At 28.6% G+C, this 19,399-nt stretch overlaps 1 protein-coding gene across 2 annotated transcripts in view; it reads left to right on the forward strand.

The window, feature by feature from the left end:
* The window catches only part of LOC129910369 (G1/S-specific cyclin-D2), a 132,752-nt gene that overhangs the window by 108,759 nt on the left and 4,594 nt on the right, over positions 1-19,399 (forward strand). For both annotated transcript variants that reach the window (XM_055987723.1, XM_055987722.1), the window contains exons 3-4: positions 4,197-4,371; positions 15,187-15,332. In XM_055987723.1, coding sequence (XP_055843698.1) covers positions 4,197-4,371; positions 15,187-15,332 — 321 coding nt within the window. The remainder of the gene's footprint in view (positions 1-4,196; positions 4,372-15,186; positions 15,333-19,399) is intronic.

A 19,399-nucleotide genomic window follows, 5' to 3' on the forward strand; every position in this document is an offset into this window, starting at 1 on the left:
TATCTAATCTTTGTTTTTTCTCCACACTAAATTTATGCATTTTACAGACGAAAACAAAAACATAAAAATGAATGAAAAAAAAAAAAAAATAATAATAACAACAAACGCTAATTATAGTGTGCAGTGCACTGTACTATGTGCAAGGTGCTCCTTTTTGACCCAAACGCTCCGGCTGGCTGGCTGACTGGCTGGCGCTTGTAATTTTTAGTGGCGCTAAAAGAGTCATCTCTTTTTTTAATGCCGCAGTAATACTAAATTACCCCTTGTATTTTTTTGCAACGTGATACGTTGTGTAAAGATTACTTCGAGGTTCCACTTTCTTGCTGGAGACTTACTAATACAAATGAATTGTCTGGAACCAACACATCTTTTTCAAAATTTTAATTTTCTAATTTTGTCACTAAAATTTGTTATCCGAATGCATTCTCATTTTCGGAGAAATAGAAAATATAGCTAAAAAGAAAATCAACCCTATCCGGAGATCCGACATTATCAGAATAATTTGTTATTTAATTGCCCAAAATTGTTGAAAAATTTTACATTATCCAATCTGTAATGGGTGTAGTCTGATATCCGGATAGTAAAATACAAGCAAGCAATATCGTTTTCAACTTTTAAAGTTGATATATGTTTTTGAATGAGATTATTACAAACCAATTTGGCATCCGGATGCATTCTCATTTGCGGATATTATCGGATAAATAGAAAACAATATTTTATGAAAAAATTCTCTAAGAATAGATGGTCGTAAATTATTACCTCGTTTATTCCTGTACTCTGATATTCAACATTATCCAGGTGTTAAACATTATCCGAATATTTGATATTATATACATAGGTACCCCAAAATAATTAGGTAAGCAGTTTCATATTATCCAATGTTTTATGGGTATAGTAAAATATTCGGATGGTATCGGATAAACGAGAAAAAATATTTTTTTACTTAAAGTATGGAATGGAGTATCCTTTTGAACTAAATTATATTTATGTATATTCAACACCGTTTTAAGATTGATTTTGGGCATTATCCGAACATTATGTGAATAGTTTGCTTTATCCTAGATGCTCAATTGTGTTATCCAGAAGTATCCTCTTACCCGGATTGTATCGGATAAACAGAATATATCGCGTACTAACAAATTTTTTTTTAGTTTCTGACTGAAATGAATACTGTTCAATATCCACATGGTGTACATATTAATTAACACTTAACCGGACTAATTTGGCTATCCGACATTATCCGGATACCTGACATTATCCGAATATTTGACCCAAAATAATTCAACGATTGTTTTTTTTTCGAGGGATATACCTGCCCCTTAAATAATGGTACGTAAAATATGCATCAATCCTCTCTTATCACCACTTGCAATGGTATAATGTACATTGGCAGGTTACAGCATAGATGTTTGTGAGGTTAGATACTGCATGTGAAAATCGCAATTAGTTTAGTTACGTTTTTTGTTGTTGTTATTTTAGATGCGTTTAGTAATTACACACTTGTCGGATACCATAAGGGGCACCGTGTTACACATTAACTTGCAGTTAATTTCTCATGTTATACTCCAATATGCCCTATACGACGAGTTATCTAATTCTATTGGAAAAGTGAAAAAAAAAACAATATTTCAGCAAAAATGTGTGTTCAATTGTAGTTTTAGGTCATAATGATAAGACCTATACAATGTATTATATCTAGATACATAATAATATTGTTGATGAAGTCAGTATGTGCAGCTTAATATAATGCTTCAGACGACAAAGGCGACGCCTTTAACAGTATTATTAATAATAATGAAAGAAAATGTAAGGGTAGGGTACACTTAGTGGCTCTTGTATGCGTTGGACGTTTTTAACTGGTATAAAATGTTAAGAAACTTACCGAGACAAATATTTTGATAAAAGTTAATGTTTTCAAAATTAATGTAAAACATACTCTTCCCGATCACATACACCTACCGAAAATTAGACCAAATCCTATTGGTATAAACTGGTTTAATTGTCTTTACGGCCGACAAACTAAATATTTTATTACACTATCATATAACAAGCGTGTACATCAGTGTACATTAGTGTACATCAGTTTTACATTTTTTTCTGATTGGTATAAACTGGTCTAATCCACAAAATAGGATAAATGTTAAATAGAAAATGATTTTTACGAGTAATTGGGGCATTTGGAAAGCAAGTATGTATATAATTTAAGATACAAAATGTAAGAAATATGTAAATTCTAACTGGTATAAAGTGGTATTTTTCTCAAAATAAATAAAAATAAGATAAAATTAATACCATTCGTTTGTTTTTAAGTTGCAAATATGAAGCAAATTAACTGCAAGGATTGGTATAAAAGAGTTTATTAAAGAAATTGAGATATTTATTATAATTTTTGCACATTTCTGATTGTTATTAACTGGTTTTACTTGGTAAATGAAATTTATTAATTCGCTGATTGGGATAAACTGCTAAATTACATAAAATAAACTAACATTGAACAAAAATAACTCCCGCGTGAGTATATATAAATTATCTGATGAAAAAATGAAACAAAAATTGCTAGTCGCTGATTGGTATAAAAGGATATACATATTTGCAACTTAAATGAATACAAGGTAAAAAAGTCATTTTTTTTTAATTGCAAGACACGCAGATTTTAATTGAGAAAAGACAAATATATTAAAAATATCTGAAAGGTATAAACTGGTTTAAAGCAAGTGCAAGGTACGGAAAGGTCTAAATGTTGAAATTGCTACCTTAAATTAATTTCCATAAAAGTCTGAAGTTTTTTTTTTATTTTTTTTTTTTTACAAAATTTATAACGTACCCTTAAAATATGCATGCACCTTCTAACTCTTATAAGTTAGAATTACATGCAACTACAGTCGTATAGCTGAGCCGCAATCTAGAAGGTAATTATTTGTAAATTGTTTATTATTTTTATTTTTATGCGTTTTCAAGCATGTTGTGAAAATCGTGCATAAAATATCTGGTTTTTCCACGCGCTTCTACAAAACACACAAAAAAAAAACAAGAACACTTAACAAAAAAAAAAAGGGGGAGAATGTTAAATTATTAACTTAGATGCGAAATAAGTAAAAAAGGTTCTTGGGATATTATGTTAGCTTAGACTTTTTTTTTTGTTCTTTTACTTGCAACCAGGCTTTTTATCTTTCTCGGAAGTCGTAGTTGCAAAGTTAATGCATTATTTTAATGTTTATGGTTTGTTTGTTTTTCAATTCTTTTTTAGTGCAAAAATTTTATTGAAAACACATTCCATAATTTTCCTTCACAAAGTTTAAGGTCAGAAATGAGTTAGATCATACAAAATATTTTATGGGCTAAAATTTGGTATACAATTACCAGTGTGACCATTTTAACCATGCTTACAATTATTAACTTTAACCAAACGTTTTTTGTTTAAGTACGTTTTAGACTATTTTGTATCAATTTGGAAGAAAAACAAGGTAAATTGATGTGAACAAAATGATGACACTTTTTCTTGTGTCTTTATAATTTCATAACAAAAAATTAATAATTTTGTCATCGGCAACATAAAAATGCAAAAGTATTGCAACCGATCATTAGACACACATCTATTGCATTTGACTACCTATAAAAAAAAAAAAAAAAATAGCAAGATGCACGCAAGTGATTATGATCCATACAAAAGTTTTAAAGATAAAAAAAAAAAAAACAATATATTTTTATATTTCATCACCGATTTATGCGCGCAAAAGAATAGTGTGAAATTTATAAGCGGAAAAAATGTTTCGATAATAATAATTTGTTTAGAAATACAATTAAATTGCACCACCCTGTTGAACATAAATGTTGCATTGGTGTGGCATCAGGGGCAACACAGAAAAAAAAATCAGTTAAAGTGAATTATGTCAACAATGAAAATGAAAAACTGCGAGTAAAATTAAGCAACGACAGTTTTATGCAACCGACAAAAGCGATTTATTTACTATTGTTATTTATTTAAGTATTTTAGTTTAAATCACAATTTTTAGTTTCTGAAATTTTCTATTTAATTAATTACCTATTATTAAATATCATCCCTTCAAAAATCGGTTTTTCAAGCTGAAATTTCCGCCATATAAAAATACAATTTTAATTTTTTAATTTTAATATATCAATTTTATAATTTTTATTTAAAGTCTTAATTTTTTTTTTCTTCTTCTTTCTAATTTTAGCAATGGGAACTGTATGTATTGAGCCGACTAAAATGGGATCTATCATCAGTGACACCATTAGATTTTCTAGAATTATTATTAATCCGCCTGCCAATTAGAAGTAACAAGTGTCCCGATTTAAATGTGGAAAAAGTTAGACAGCATGCCCAAGCATTTATATCATTAGCAGCCAAAGGTAAGTGTTTGCCGTTTTTAATTTAAATACTGATTTAATTAAATTTTGAATCAAAATTTTATATATGTATAATTTCTCCATTCAAAAAAATTAGAATTGTAATTATCATAAATATTAATTAAATTTTGGAATCTCCCTCAAAAACCAGTCATTTTTATTCAACTTATTTATGCTAATTTTTTGTTTGTGGTTTAAGTAGACAAGTTGGAGCCTATACATTAGTGGTTTTCTACTGGTTTCGTTTGCCTAAAAAATATAGGTAAATAAAAACAAAAGAAGATTTGAAACAACTTGAGTCTTATTATTGATTAGGCTTATAAAATTAGCAAATATTTTGCACCTTATAATTAATAAAATCAGTTTCAAACAGACTTTTTTTTGCTTATTTCTGGAACATTCTATTTGAAAATATAAAAAAAAAATAAATGACTATTTTCTATTGGCCATAGTACCTACCGTGGTTTAGTACATCCCCCATAGAGTTATTAAAACAAAAGAACAACTTATTCTCACTTATTTTCTTCTTCTTGGTAAAAAAAAATCATACAAGAAATGAATAGTTTTACATTTTCTAAGCTTGGATTAGAATTTCAAAAACAATAAATAAATTATTTCTTTGTTGGTTTTTTATCTCGAAGATGAAAATTTTGAATATATTTTTATAAAAAAGAAAATTTCAAACATTTACTTCCTTCCTGTTTTTCTGCAAATAAAATTATAAAATTCTTGAGCTTAAGTTTGTTTTGAAAATAAAAAAAAAAATATTAAAAATTTTACAAAATTAAAAAAAAAACACGTTTACAAATTTTTTTTTTATTTTTAAAAAAGAAAATACATACAACCTATTGAAATGAATATGCAAAATGTTCAATAAACAAACCAAAATACTTTCAGTTTTAACCAAGAAACGACAACGCCATATTTCTGTTATCCGTTATTTTTGGATAAACAATGGCAGTTTGAATGGAATTACATCAAAATTGCTAAAGTCTTTTTTGCAATGACTAGAAAATATTTAAAAAAAAAAAACAACCAAAAAACCAATTTTTGAAAATTACAAAGAAAATCATGTGTACCAAAATTTGGATATCTCATCTTCACCTTGCTTTTGATTAAATCCTCGAATTTTATCACACGAAACCAAGTACGAAAGTAACCTACAGAGCAAGTAAAATGAGAAAAACTAAGTAATAATGAATTTATCAACACTCCGCCTTTCAAAAAATCTATTTTGAAATTTTGTTTTTGGTTTATTTTTAAAATTTATAAAAGCTTTCGTAAAAGAATTTTTGAAATTGAATAATTGAATAATTTTTTTGTTTTTTATTTAACAAACCGACTGTTTCAACAAAATTCGCAATAAATCCAAAAACTATTATAGTCTAGTCATTTTAGTCATTTTTAACCACAACTTCCTAGTATGCTGAATTTTGGTATAAACCCTTACATTACAGCGTTGTTATGAAGATGTGAAATATCGACATTGATATCGTGCTGTCTAAAATGGTTATAAGGGTCAAAAGGTCACGAAAATTAGAACACACTTTTTAAACATGGTTTAACTGTAGTAACGAAAAAAAAATTACAAAAATTAAAAATTATTAAAATTATTTTTATTTTAAGTGGAGCGATTGAATATAATTCAATTTATAAGTTAAACTGTAGTTTTAAGTTTGTTATCAATCTTAAACTACCATTAAGCTTTTTCAGCATCTAATTTTGAACTGTTATAACTTATAAGATATTCTGCAACTTTTCTCTTAAGAATCTCCAAATGACATTGAATTCATGGAATTTGTGTTTGGGAAACTACCAGACCGGTCCAATATTTCAATTTTTTTCATTGAGGAATAACTTGCCACTCTTACATAACTTCTACGAGCCTCAAAAACCTATTCAAAACCCGTAGAATTAAGCTCCTAAGGAATTTGTCCGTATATAAACCCTTAAATTACTGGGCTATTAAAGATTTCCTTAAAAAAAACTTCACAAAGTAAAAAAAAAAAAAACAATTCAAGGGAAACTGTAAGTTTAAAGCAGGAACATTTTCTTATTCGTGATTCGTAGAATTGCTCAAGAGGGGTTGTTCATTACTTGCGTATTATCTTTCCAGGAAGTAACAAATCTTCAAGAAAAATCTTTCCCACCGAAATTGTTGACAATTTCGCATAACTGTTTTTTTTTGCAACACTTTCTTCTAAAAGCTTAGTTCAGTTAACGACCGCCATGTGATGTTTTTATTAAAACAAAAAAGGTGATCCAACTACAAAAAAAAAAAAAAAAAATAACCAAAAACAATCAGTCCATAAAGCAACTGTCTACCGCGAGAGAGAGAGACAGAGAAAAAGATCCAAATACGACGACATTGCCATGACCGCACGCACCATCAGCAGCTTAAGTGGTGGCGGCAGCGATTGCGGTGGCGTCCGTCGTGTCCAGACAAACAATGATCTCCAGTCGCCGCATCCAACACACATCGCACGATGTTGCTATATATTCCAGATATTTTCGTTTGACCGTATCGCGGTCCAGTACAGTCCGTGTCGTCTATATATGCTCTGTGGGACTGTTTTGGCGATGATGATGGTGATGGTGGCGGCGGCAACGATTTAGGAGAACAAAAACAAAAAAAAAAGTCAAGAAAAGACCCTGACATACCGAAGCAATTTATATACAATCCATATCGCCTGAAGCCCCCAACTTTACAGAGGCTGCCAGCATCATCATCATCTACTCGTGGTGGCATCCACTAGACAAGCCAGCCACAAAGATAGAGCAACTGAATCAGCAGCTGATGCTGATGCCCACAGATGATGATGATGATGATGATTTTTATATTTTTCCTTCTTTTGGTTAGTAGGTGCCCCTCAGATATACTTTTTTTTCATGGACATGCGAATTGAGGGTGGTTCTCTGCACTGATGACCTGCAAATTGTAGACGCTGGCTGCTCACATTGCTCACTAACTTACTAACTCACTCTCCATATAGTAAAGGTAGTCGCGATTCAAAGTTTGCTTTTTTTTATTGCGAATTAAAGTTGTGTCGGCTCGGTTAATTTAATGATGAAGTACTCGGAAATGAGATCTCGCTCCACCGCAGTGATGCAAAACACAAAAAAAAAATCCTCTTTTCAACTATTTATAGAAACTTTAGGGAAGGGCAAGTCACAGTCGTTGTTTGTTGTGATTTTACATTAAAACGAAGAGAGAAAACACTGATTTGCAAAATTGTTCATTGTTGCCAAATCCTGTTGAAAAAAAATTTAATCCCAATGAAAAATACAAAGAAGAAGGAAATCCGCTCCAAGTCGAAAATATGTCTAAAGTGTTGCCAGCTTAAGCGTTTTAATTAGTTAATTAAGAGTGTTAATGCGACGACAAAACTCGTTCTAACAATTAGTGACAAATTAAATCACATTTTCATGACATAATTGACTTGATGGTGTAAAAGTTGTCTCACTTAAGATATTTTTTTTTTATTCTCTTTGTTACCATAGACAGAAAGCCTTAAGGTGAAGATTATAATTAATTTCTTCAATTTCTTGAAGTATTATTCTTCGTATTTGTAGAGATATTTGATATAGCTAACCAAAGATTGGATCAGACTTTTAAGTCTTTTGTGTTAATGATTTATTATTGTGTCGAAAATTTTAGGGAAATTAATTTTCTGGTTAAGAATGGCACGAATGAGGTATTTTAGTAAAAGTTTATAAAATATAGGGCGTGAAAGTTTTTTCATTTTATGCAATAACTTTTGTGTGGATAAATTTTGAAGAAGACAATATTTTTGACCTATATACGCCGAATTGTATTGATTTTCTTTTATTTTTGTTCCAGGGAAATTAATTTCCGGAGAAGTTCACTTCAGCAGAACAAAATTCCCCGAAAATGTTTGACTACATCGGAATTTGGGAACGTCAAAATTATGAAAAGTTTCCCTCGAAATTTTTTATTTCATAGAAATAAATTCCCTGGGCGAATTCTAGCAGAAGAAAAAAAAAACTCCAGAGAATGTTTCACTCCAACGAAATTCGTTAAGGCAATTAAAACAAAAAGTTTTCGTCGAAATTTTATAAATTTGGGAATAAATTTTTCAGAGAAATTTAACGGTTTTGTATTGTGCTGTCATAAAAATCTCGGATTTTATTTTTATTGAACAAACAATCTTATGAAATGACAACTTAATTCCCCTGGAATTTGATAATAAATTCTTTCGAACTCTTGAATTTTATTATTCACCACACCATGCATCGTTTTCTTTGATCCCACAGACATAATTTCCCAAAAGCTTTCACTAATATTGAGCAAATTGATTTGAAAAAAGTTTCCCCCCATTTAAAATCGGAAAAGTTAATTATGCTTATTTTTTAGGCACAAATATCTACAATTTTCGGTTTCACGTCAATACATTCCTGGGAAAATTGAGTCTAATAGAACAAATTTCTCCCACTATGTCGATTTTTTTTAATTTGAGAAAATAATGATGCTTAAAAGGTCGAAAATTACCCTCGATTTTTTTGTTTTTTTTTTGATAAGATGAGGACATTTGATTTCTTGTTCTCAAAAGAGATTAACTTCGAGATTAACGACAGGGAAAGAAATTTTTCCCGGATTGTTTGACTTCTTCGAAGTTTGGGAATTTTAAAACTCCCAAAACTTACTGCAATTTATTTAAATCGGAAAATAAATTTCCCGGGAAAATTATGTCCCCTGGGAAATTCATGCCCGAAAAAATTTCTTTGTAATTTTTTTCACACCTTTCAGATTTGGTCAACGAATATGATTCTTCAAAGTTTTAATAAACAAAATGATTGTAACGAAATTTCCCGGAATTTGTTATTGTTATTGTAAGTAAATTTACCAGCGGAATTTCTTTTTTTTTAATAATTTCGAAAAAAACATCCACTTACATTTTTCATACTGAAAGAAAAAAAAATTCCTGGGAAAATATGTTTCTGGAGAAATAAATTCCCAAGAAGGTTCTCAAATTTGGAAAATAAATAATTCTCAAAAGTGTCCTCATGATGAAAATTTTCCCTAGAAATTTATTGATATACGTATTGAGTAAATTTTTCACCGTATCAATCAATAAATTAATATTCCCGTTGAATATGGATGTCATTTCATTGGATTTTTGATTTCACTCCGAATAATTTCACTACTTCGAAGTTTCGGGTATACATTTCTCAGAAGAATCTAATGGTTATTTTGTTGATCTTTTTTCCCGTGGAAATTTATTGAAGGGAAATTTTGTGTTCCTAGGGAAAATGATGAGAGCAGAAAAATTTTTTTAAAGTTCATTCCGCTGATGCATTTTCGTAGCTTCGTTTAAAGTAAGACCTAACATACTTTAAAAGAAGCTACAAAAATGCATGAGCGGAATGAACTTCCAAAAAAGCAACAGAGCCTTGAGATTATTTTTGGTAAAAACACGTTTTGCTAAAAAGGCAAAGGATCCTAAGTTTTGGGGAAAATTGTATTATTGCTCTTCACTTAAATTTTGCTGCCAACCAACGCGTTGCAACATTTTTTTTTTTGTTGTTGCCAGTTTTCCATTCAAAATGAAAACTGCCTTGTCGTGCGAAAAAGTTGATCAATTTTGCGGCGAAGAATTCCAATTAAATATAAATTACGATACACCCAATCCAATTTCTACATTGGCTGTGTGTAGAAGCTATAGAGTTTCTCAGTAGCTACAAAGTTCCTTATACAACAAATAATCCTAAAACAAACGGAAATCAGGTTTCATCGCCATGGTCGCGTCGGCGGCGGCACTTCGTCGTCGTCGTTGTTGATTTTCATGAGTACAGAAGGAGGTTTGCCACGATCTTTGCCAGGAACCCAGTTACAATGTATTCCATAAAAACCATTCTGGCCCTCAAAGAAATACAAAAGCCAAAAAAATAAAACAAAAATAAAAAAAAACTGTCAATTATCAAATTTCATCGAAAAAAATCTCTACATCCACAACGGCGCAACATCGAACTGTGGCAGAGAAGAGAACCCTGGCCCTGGCGATCGATGGTGGTCTTGCGGAAAAGTGGTTCCCTCTTGGGCTTCAATCTTGTTGTTCATGTCCTTTTTTTTTCACTTTTTGTTTCGAACCACCATCGTAATCGTAAATAACACACAAAAACCTTTTCAAAACTTCAGCGATATACACTACACACTTTCATGCAAATTGATGATGGTCGTCGGCAAATTCTTTCTCATTTCATTGGTTTGATATGATGACCGGATTTTGTGTTCAATTTTAAAGAGACCCAAGAAGAGATCCTTTTTTCGTATAAAGGTGATCATAAACTTTTATATAAAATGTCTTTTTATTTTTCCATCCATCGAATCGAGTTAATTAAGAAATTAAGTCGACAAATTAATGCATTTTATTTTTTAACTCAATAACGAGTTAGGTTGGTATCCAAGTAGTAAGTAAGGGTGCAATAATTTAAATCATTTTTTAAAACTAAAAGGTAAAGGATATAATAATGATGATCAAAACGAAATGTAGAATGGCAAAGAGGAAGAAGATACCAAAACGATAGGAATTTTAAGAGTTTGTTCCCACACTTTTAGCTAAATTGGTCAGACAGTGGATCAAAATCTTTCAAAAAATTGAAACAAATTACTGACTCAAAAATTATATATTTTTTTTTTAATTTTTAACATTGTTATTTATAATATATTCATTGTAAATAACTGATCTTTATTGGTTCTTAAAACCCTCAAATCACCAACATTTTAATTTATTTAAGGCATAGAATCGTTTTCTAGACTTCTGATTTTCTCTTAACAGATTGCAACGAACATTTTTATAAGAAACCTCTTTGTAACCTTAATTTTAAAAATTTTGTATTGGATTTTTAAAAAAGTTTCAAATTTTTTTTGAATAATCAATTTTAATCAATTTTTTGAAAACAGGTTGTTAATTTTTTGGAAAATTTGTTTTTAATGTGTCTACTAATTATTTCTTTAGAATAACGTAGATACTAAATATTTTTTTTTAATTTGATATCTTTAATAAAAAAAAAAAAAAAATAGGTAGGTATTTAAATAAACGGTTCCTACAATTTATGATAAAAAAAAATTCCAAAAATTCTTTGTTATACCTACAAGAAATTAAAGGGGTTTGAAGATTAAATCTATTTAAAAGGGTATTTTTGTTATTTTAAAAACAATTTTTAGTGCTTTAAACATATAACAATTAATGAAATATTCTCCTTCTGTTGCTTATAGAAAACATATACATAAACTTAAACTCAAAGCCGTTCTATTTATTGTTTATCAAAAAGTTCAACCAAACTGAACAATTAGCTATTTGACTGCTAAATCGCTTTCATAAAAGCTATTTACAACGCTCCAAATCTCATTTTAGATAGCTTTTAGAGGGCTCATAAGATACATTTATTTATGTAATTTTAATGTTCATTGGATTCAAAGATAATTTGATAAGATTTTCATGAAAGCGATCTAAAATCATTTTAAAATAATCCAAAAAGACTGCTAGAAAATGGTGGAATACACCTACGTTTTTTTTTTTTTTAGATGTTTCCGATATTGCTTCTATGTATTTTGTACACAAAACTAGTTAAAAATAAAAAATATTTCTTAGGGGATAATACGAATTTTGATTTTTTTTTTTTCCAAAGAAGTCTTCTATTAATTTCCTGAATAGGTACTTCAAAAAATGCATTTCGGCTGCAGTTTCCTTGTGTCACAACGGTTCTTGCGTTATAGCAACTTATGACCAAGTTTTCCAAAAAAAAAAAAAAATTGGAAGACTTGAGGACAAAAGCCAAATATATGTAGATTTTTTTAAATTTTACTCCACTTGAACATAAATTTTGTGTCCTAATTTTCATAAATGGCCGTTTTGGAGAGCAGAAATATTTAAAATGACCAAAATATTTTTGAATTTTTTGTTGCCCTTATTTTTCAAAATGTTTCTTTTTTTTTTGGAAAACTGGTTGTCGAAATATATAAATGAGTGCTCAACAGTGGTCATTCAAAGGTCGTCTTTTAGCCAAAACCAACTTTGATTGAAAAAAAAAATGTACTGTGAAAAATAAGGTCTTTCAAATAAAAAAATTTAAACCGTTGTGTCTGTTTTTTTCGCAACCGATTTAAAGGTCTTACTAAGATATTTTTTTAAGCATTTCTTATATAGGTAGTCAATACAAAGATAAAATATAATTAAATCTCCAAGTTCAGACAAGACAAATAATGAAAATATAAAAATATTTTTGTATGAATTTTGGCCTCCTGACAAAAAAAATCAACGAATAATATAATTGACTGGATTTTAACCTAGAACATCTGCTTAACAATCGATTAAAATTATAACCATTAGGTCATTGGGTACACAAATAAAAGAATGAATAATATCTTTTTAAGAAAAAGTGATGAAGTAAAAAATTCATGTAGCTTTTTGTCAAAATCCTAGGAGCCGTTATTGAATAAAAATATATTTATTTTTTTTTTTGGTTCTAAAATAGTTTTAAAACTTCTATCTGGAGAGTCTTAAAAAAACCCTTGATACCAAATTTGAAGAAAATATTTCCAAGCTTTCATTTTTAAGCTCCCTATTAAGATAGACAGATACAACCAAAAAGATAGTTACTCCAGAAAGATTTCTATATAAGTTTTTTATAGGTTCACTATTTGCAAAAGCAAGTTACAGTAATTTAATGCAATGATTTCGTAAAAGAATCGACCCTTTGTGCTTGTAACGCATATTATTATGTAGCTTTAAAAATTATAACTTCCACCAAAAGTGACTTAAGAACAGTACAGGTACGAATAACACCAGAATTTTTAAAAATTCTGTCTAAAAACTTCCCAATTTTGAAAAGACATTATGATATATTCTTAATTAGTTTGTAAATTGTTCCACTGTACATCAATCTCTTTCACTTAACACACATAGGTATTTTTTAGATGTTAAAATGTAAAAAAAAAAATCATTTTATTTTTTTCAAAACGTTTGAACCGCATCAAACCTTTTGCCACTTTTTTTTTGTTTTTAATTTTGTTGTGTTCTCATAATTTGTTGGAATTTTTTGGCAAACATCACACACATCTCAGGTGTCATATGATTTAATTATGCGCCCCTAGAAATGTTTTTTGTATGTTTTTTTTTTTTTTTGTTTGTTTTTGTTTCATCTTGTTAAATTTATAAAAAAGGCACAAGCGCCTTTTTTTTTGGTTAGGTTTCTTAGAAATCTGAGATTTAGCAAATTTCCTACTTAGGAAAAATTAATGGTGATTGGAAATATAGCGGTGATCATAAAAGAATTTTTTTTTTTGTTCATTCAAATTGATTTATGTTGGATGTGAAGTCGAGCTTGAAAAAAAGGCTACTTCCTTTCTAAAAAAAAGTTTATAAAAGAGACACGATCTTTTTTTTTTTTTTGAAAGATAAAAATTGATCTTAATAAAACCTGAAAGTTTGTTTTTGAATAGAATATCAATTTTCATAAAAAAAAAAGATTTTAAAAGATAAGTTAAATAGGGACTCAAAACACTCTTAGACATAAAATTAAAGGACAAAATACTTTTTTACCACTTTTTTTTTTTTAAATGGCCCACAACAACCTTGATCTTCCACAAACTTATTATTTTTCAAAAAAAGTTGTCTCGAAATCTCATACTTCGTTTGTCGGTATCTTTTTTTTTTACTTTCCAACTTTCTGAGTCAAAGATTTATGGATTTTATAGAATTTTTGAAGACCCAGCCATCTGCGACAACCAAATTAATATACATTCTCCATCAACCCCTACAAATTGCACTGCCCATAAATAACCCGATCCAATTGAAAAATGTGTGAAAATGGGATCGCATCGTGATCTTTATCTCAACACAAAAAGATATATGCGTTTTAATGAAGATCTGCAATGTGATACTCGACAGAAATAAAAAGATAGAACGGAGTAATAATATAATATAAAATGAAATTTTTTTTTGCTAAGCCGACGACTCTTTCATCGTTATTTCTCCTTTTTGGCACTAATTAAGACCTCCTTTTCCATCCCTTATGATTAACACTTTTTCACTAAACAGCAGACAGATAGATAGACAGACAGACAAATACCACAGATATTGCACGCCTCCTTCCGTTTCAATTCTATACAACAAAAAAAAAGGAAAAACTGCTGCCATACAATTTTATTATTGAAGATCACTGATGCAGACATGCAGATGGCAATGAACTAGAAAATGTGTGTGATCTTCAAAAAAAAAAAAAAAAAAAAAAAAAAACAAGAGATATTGTATCTAATAGATATTTAAGTGGAAATGAAAAAGGATACACTGTTTGGTTTGGGTGTATCGATTGCAATATAGCTGCGAGCTGTATTTTATTTTAAACCATTTTTGCGTGAAAGTAGTTAAGAGGGAATTTCACCCACATAAAAATGTGATTTTAAAATGAACAACGATATGCGGTTGAATTAATATTTATGCCAATTTGAGTAACAACAAAAAAAAGGCTTTCTTTTTCTTTATTTTTCTCTGTAATAAGGTTTGAAAGGATATAAATGCGGGTTATATTATGACCTTTCTACATCTGTTTCCTGTTTAATCTGTTTCAAATAGACAATTATTATTATTTTGTTGATTTTTTCTGTCTTTCCAGAAAATTATAAAGAACACTTAGCCTTTTTATTTAAGAGAATCTTGGGAATGTCCTTTTTTTTTTTTTGAGATGTTGTTTTATATTTTTGTTTATTTTATTTCTCTGCATTTTTTATTTTTATTTATAGTTAATTTTATTTTTAATTTTTGTTTTTTTTTTTGTTGTTTATTTTTATTTTTACAGAGCATTATTTCTCAATTTATTCAGCAAGCACAATTGCTGCATCGAGTATTGCAGCTGCATTAAGTGGCCTTAATTGGCATCTGAGAACTGGAAAGAATCTGCGTTATTTATTAAATCAATTAACAGATTTAACAAGTGTCGAACAGGTAAGATACAATTTTGTATTTGCACTTTTGTTTAATTTTTAAATATTTTGTTATTTTTTTTTTTTTTTTATTTCTATTGTTCAGGTGAAAATTTACACAGGTTTTTCTTTAAAAAAAAATGAGTTGTTGAGACACTTAACCTACCAAAAAATGGTATCGTAAATATCCTATTTTTACATTATTTGAATCCTTTTTCGCAATTTCGATAATGTTATACAATGTAAAATGTACATTAGGGTGGGTAAAAAAAAAATCGAAATTCGTTTTTTTGATTTGGAGGTGTCTAGCAATCGAGTTTTCGAAGTACCAAATCAAAAAAACGAAAGTTGAAATTGCTCAAAAACGGCTTCAAAGATTTTGTTTAAAAAATTCAAATGTAAGTTTTAAAACAAGGTCTATCTTCTAATGAAAAATTTTTTTTTTTGAAAATCATTATTAGCGGTACCTGCCATAGAACCGTTTTTCTTAAATCCGATTATCTCTGAAACTGTTTATTCGATTTTAACGAAACTTTTTGTGAAGAAGCATTTATATAATTTTAATATAAGCCAAAAAATAAAATTTCAAAAAAATAATTTGGATTTTTAAAAAAATTTTGAAATTTTTTTTTTGAAAAATCAAATTTTCGAAAACGGGACATTGAATTTTTTTGAAATTTTGATTTTAGATGTTGATTAGTGATTTCTACAAAATGGCATACCATGGCATACTAGTAAAAACGGCTATAACGATTTTGAAAATTTTTTTTTCTAAAAATGCATGTTAATATATCAATCAAAACTGCATACTTGTTTTGGAGGGCAATTTGATTTCAGATTTTATTTTATTTTTTTAAAAAACGAATTTTATTTTTTTTTTGTTTTGTACCTATATAGAAGGTACCTACATTTTTAAAATTTCTATATAAAAAGTCTTATAAATTTAAGCAACTTTAACTCTAAGAGCAAGTTCGTGCGACCCAGCCGTTCATTTTATTTTTTTATGATTTTGAAATTTATGTATTTATTTTTGTACAATTATTGTTCTTTAAGAAAATTGTTTCTGTTAGATTGCTCAAAAAAACTAAATATTTGTGAAAAATTTTCAATTCAGATTATATAATACATAACATGATTTCTGCAGATAAGTTTCATATACAGTTTTTTGCATTTCCAAGAAAGGTCAGCATATAAATCAGTTTGTACAACTTCTTTAGTAGAAGTTTACTTTTTCGTAAGGTTTTTTTTTTATTTCTTATCTACTGATTTGGAGTTTCTGATGCAAAACTCACCTTTATTTTAAATCTTGTCTTTATCGACTTTCTCTCAAATTCGGGTTTCCTCATTGTTCTAAAATAAACTAATGATGAGGTCTTGTAGTATTTACTCAGCACTATCTGATAGCATCCTAACTTTTATAAAACAAATTTAAGCCTTGCTGAAAAAATAAATAAATTATGTGCTTTTAGTACTAAGTTGTATGGAGAACAAAATTTAAAAATGCGTTTTTCTGGAAATGAGTTGGAATGGACTTGTGCTGTTTTTCCCCTGGACCCTTCACATAAATATTTTGTATTTTGTTATAATAGAACTCATAACAATTCTTTTGCTTTCCTAAAAATTAGTGTAAAACCCAAAACTGGATAGACCTTCTAAGTTTCAATAGAGTTTGACTTATTTCGAAAACCCTCAAAAGTATTCAAATCATTTAAGACCTCAAATTCTCTAAAAACATATAAACATGAAGAACATAGGTACTCTTATCACTATTTCTACGAATTCAAATCTTCAAATTTGTTCGTATTAAAATTTCCTACCATAAGATTCCATTCATACGAAGCGTTTAAAACAGATATCAAAGTTCACATAGCAATGAGGCTTAAAGACGTAGTCTTCAATTAAAAGCCGAACCTATCTTCTTCCATACAATACAAACGACTTCAGATCTCCTGTGCTTCAATTTATCCCCATGCATCATATAAACATATAAACGCTCAAAGGTCATAGAGTTCCTTTTTTGCAATATAAGCGTATGCCCGCCATAAATTTAAATTCTCTCTCATCTCATTTGACATACAGTTTCCTGTAAAAATGGTCCCATTCAACGATTATGAACCGAAAAATAAAAAAGAACAAAATAACTTAAAAAAAAAAACATGTCTCTGACTTCGTTCATTTCATTTTTTTTTTTTTTTATATACGAGAATTATTGACCCATTGAGAACAAAATAAAAAGTTCTTTCTCCGTTACTTTCATCTTCAATATAATAAACTCTCGCGGGACGGCCAGTAACCAAGCAAGCAAGCAAATCTTTAACTTGGAAAACATTTCTCCAAAGCCATCAACCGTATATGAAAAAAGATCAAGAAGAAGACTTAAAGCCTCAATGAATGACCGACGAACCAAACAAAACCCAACAATGAATTTGATGACGAAGAATAATACAACATGTGCGTAAAAGTGTACCTACACATAAAAACACAGTCGTTGATCTTTGTTAACTCAAATTAAAAAAAAAAAAAACAATAATAATAATAAAAAAAGATGATCAGCGTCTTGTAGGCTTGTTTTTTTTTTTTTTTTTTAATTTCTTAATGTCATTTTTGCAATAACGACGCCGACCTTTTTTATTCTCTCTCTTCATTCGAATTTAGTCTTCATATTCAAGAATGAGTATGATATCATCTCACGAAAGGGCTGAACTATTCTGTCAAAAAATAAGTGACAACAATAAAAATATAACACACAATTCGGTCGCACAAACTTGCTTTTCAAAAAGCAATAAATAAAATTGATCAAAAGCTACAGCCTAGACTTCTTGAGCGATTTATTTTTAAACTTGGTAGTTAACAGTTAAGGCTGATTCCTTAAACTAACGGTACCTACCTGTCATATTACCAAAAGAAGAAAATTAATTTTTTGTTTGTAAAACTCCAAATAAGTCCAATTTTTTTAAATAATATAAATATTTTTTTGAAATTTTACAAAATTTTCAAAAAAAAAAATATTGTTGGATTTTTTTTTGAAAAATTAAATTTTTTTTAAAACGGATTGATGATGCTTTTCAAAATTTCGTTTTTATGTGTTGATCAAGATTTTCTTAATACAATGAAAAAATTTTAGAAAATTGTATGCACTAGTGGAAAAAATTTAAATTATCAAAAAAAAAAAAAAAATGCAAAATTTTTGAGGTTTTTCGAATGACTTTATTTCCTTTAAAAATTATTGCACTGGAATAAAACAAAATGAATTTTAAAGCTCGAACTTTCTAGTTTTGCGGTCGATGAAAAAATGTTCAAGCAACATTTTCGGCACAATACTAATTTTATTGGTGGATCAATCGATGAGTTGAAAATATCGAGAAAAACCAATAAATGGTGAGTGTGCTTTTTGTCCAATATTCCCACAAGTCGAGCCTTGATGAAAATCCTTAAAAAATGTTTATGTTTTTTTTTCAGTTCGATATACATTTTTTTGATAAAAATGTTTGAATTAATAGGAAAATATAAAAATAATAAAAAAAAAATAAATAAAGAAAAATTAAAAATAAAATTCTTTTTAATTTAAAAAAAAAATTGGATTTTTTTCTCTTTCAAAGTACTTGAACAATTTGGATGATATTTAAGAGTTTCTTTTTAAAAATGTGTCAAACAAAAATAAAAGACTGGCTTTCAGAAAACGATTTTAAAGACGAAAAATATGTGTTGTAAAAGTAGGTACCTTCATTAATTTTATGATATTGCTCATTTTTCTTAAGGATCCACTTAATTCCAATATGTTTTTCTAACATCAAATGATCAAGTTCAAGTTCATCCATTCAGTATTGGCTTATAGAAAACGGTGTAGAACACTTAATATTTCGCCAAATTTATCAAAATAATAATTGTTTTGAATGAAATGCTTATATATTTAATAAAAAAATGTTAACAGCAAAATGTACCATAGTTTTCTAAATATCCGGCTTTTTTCCAATAATAAATTAATAATCCAAAATTGCCAAAAATCACTGCAAAATAATTGTTTTTCAAAACTTTATTTTAAGTTTCTAATTTTTGTTTATTTAAATAAATTCAACACAAATCCAGCAG

Source organism: Episyrphus balteatus, chromosome 2 (assembly GCF_945859705.1).
Source record: "Episyrphus balteatus chromosome 2, idEpiBalt1.1, whole genome shotgun sequence".
Lineage (NCBI taxonomy): Eukaryota > Metazoa > Arthropoda > Insecta > Diptera > Syrphidae > Episyrphus > Episyrphus balteatus.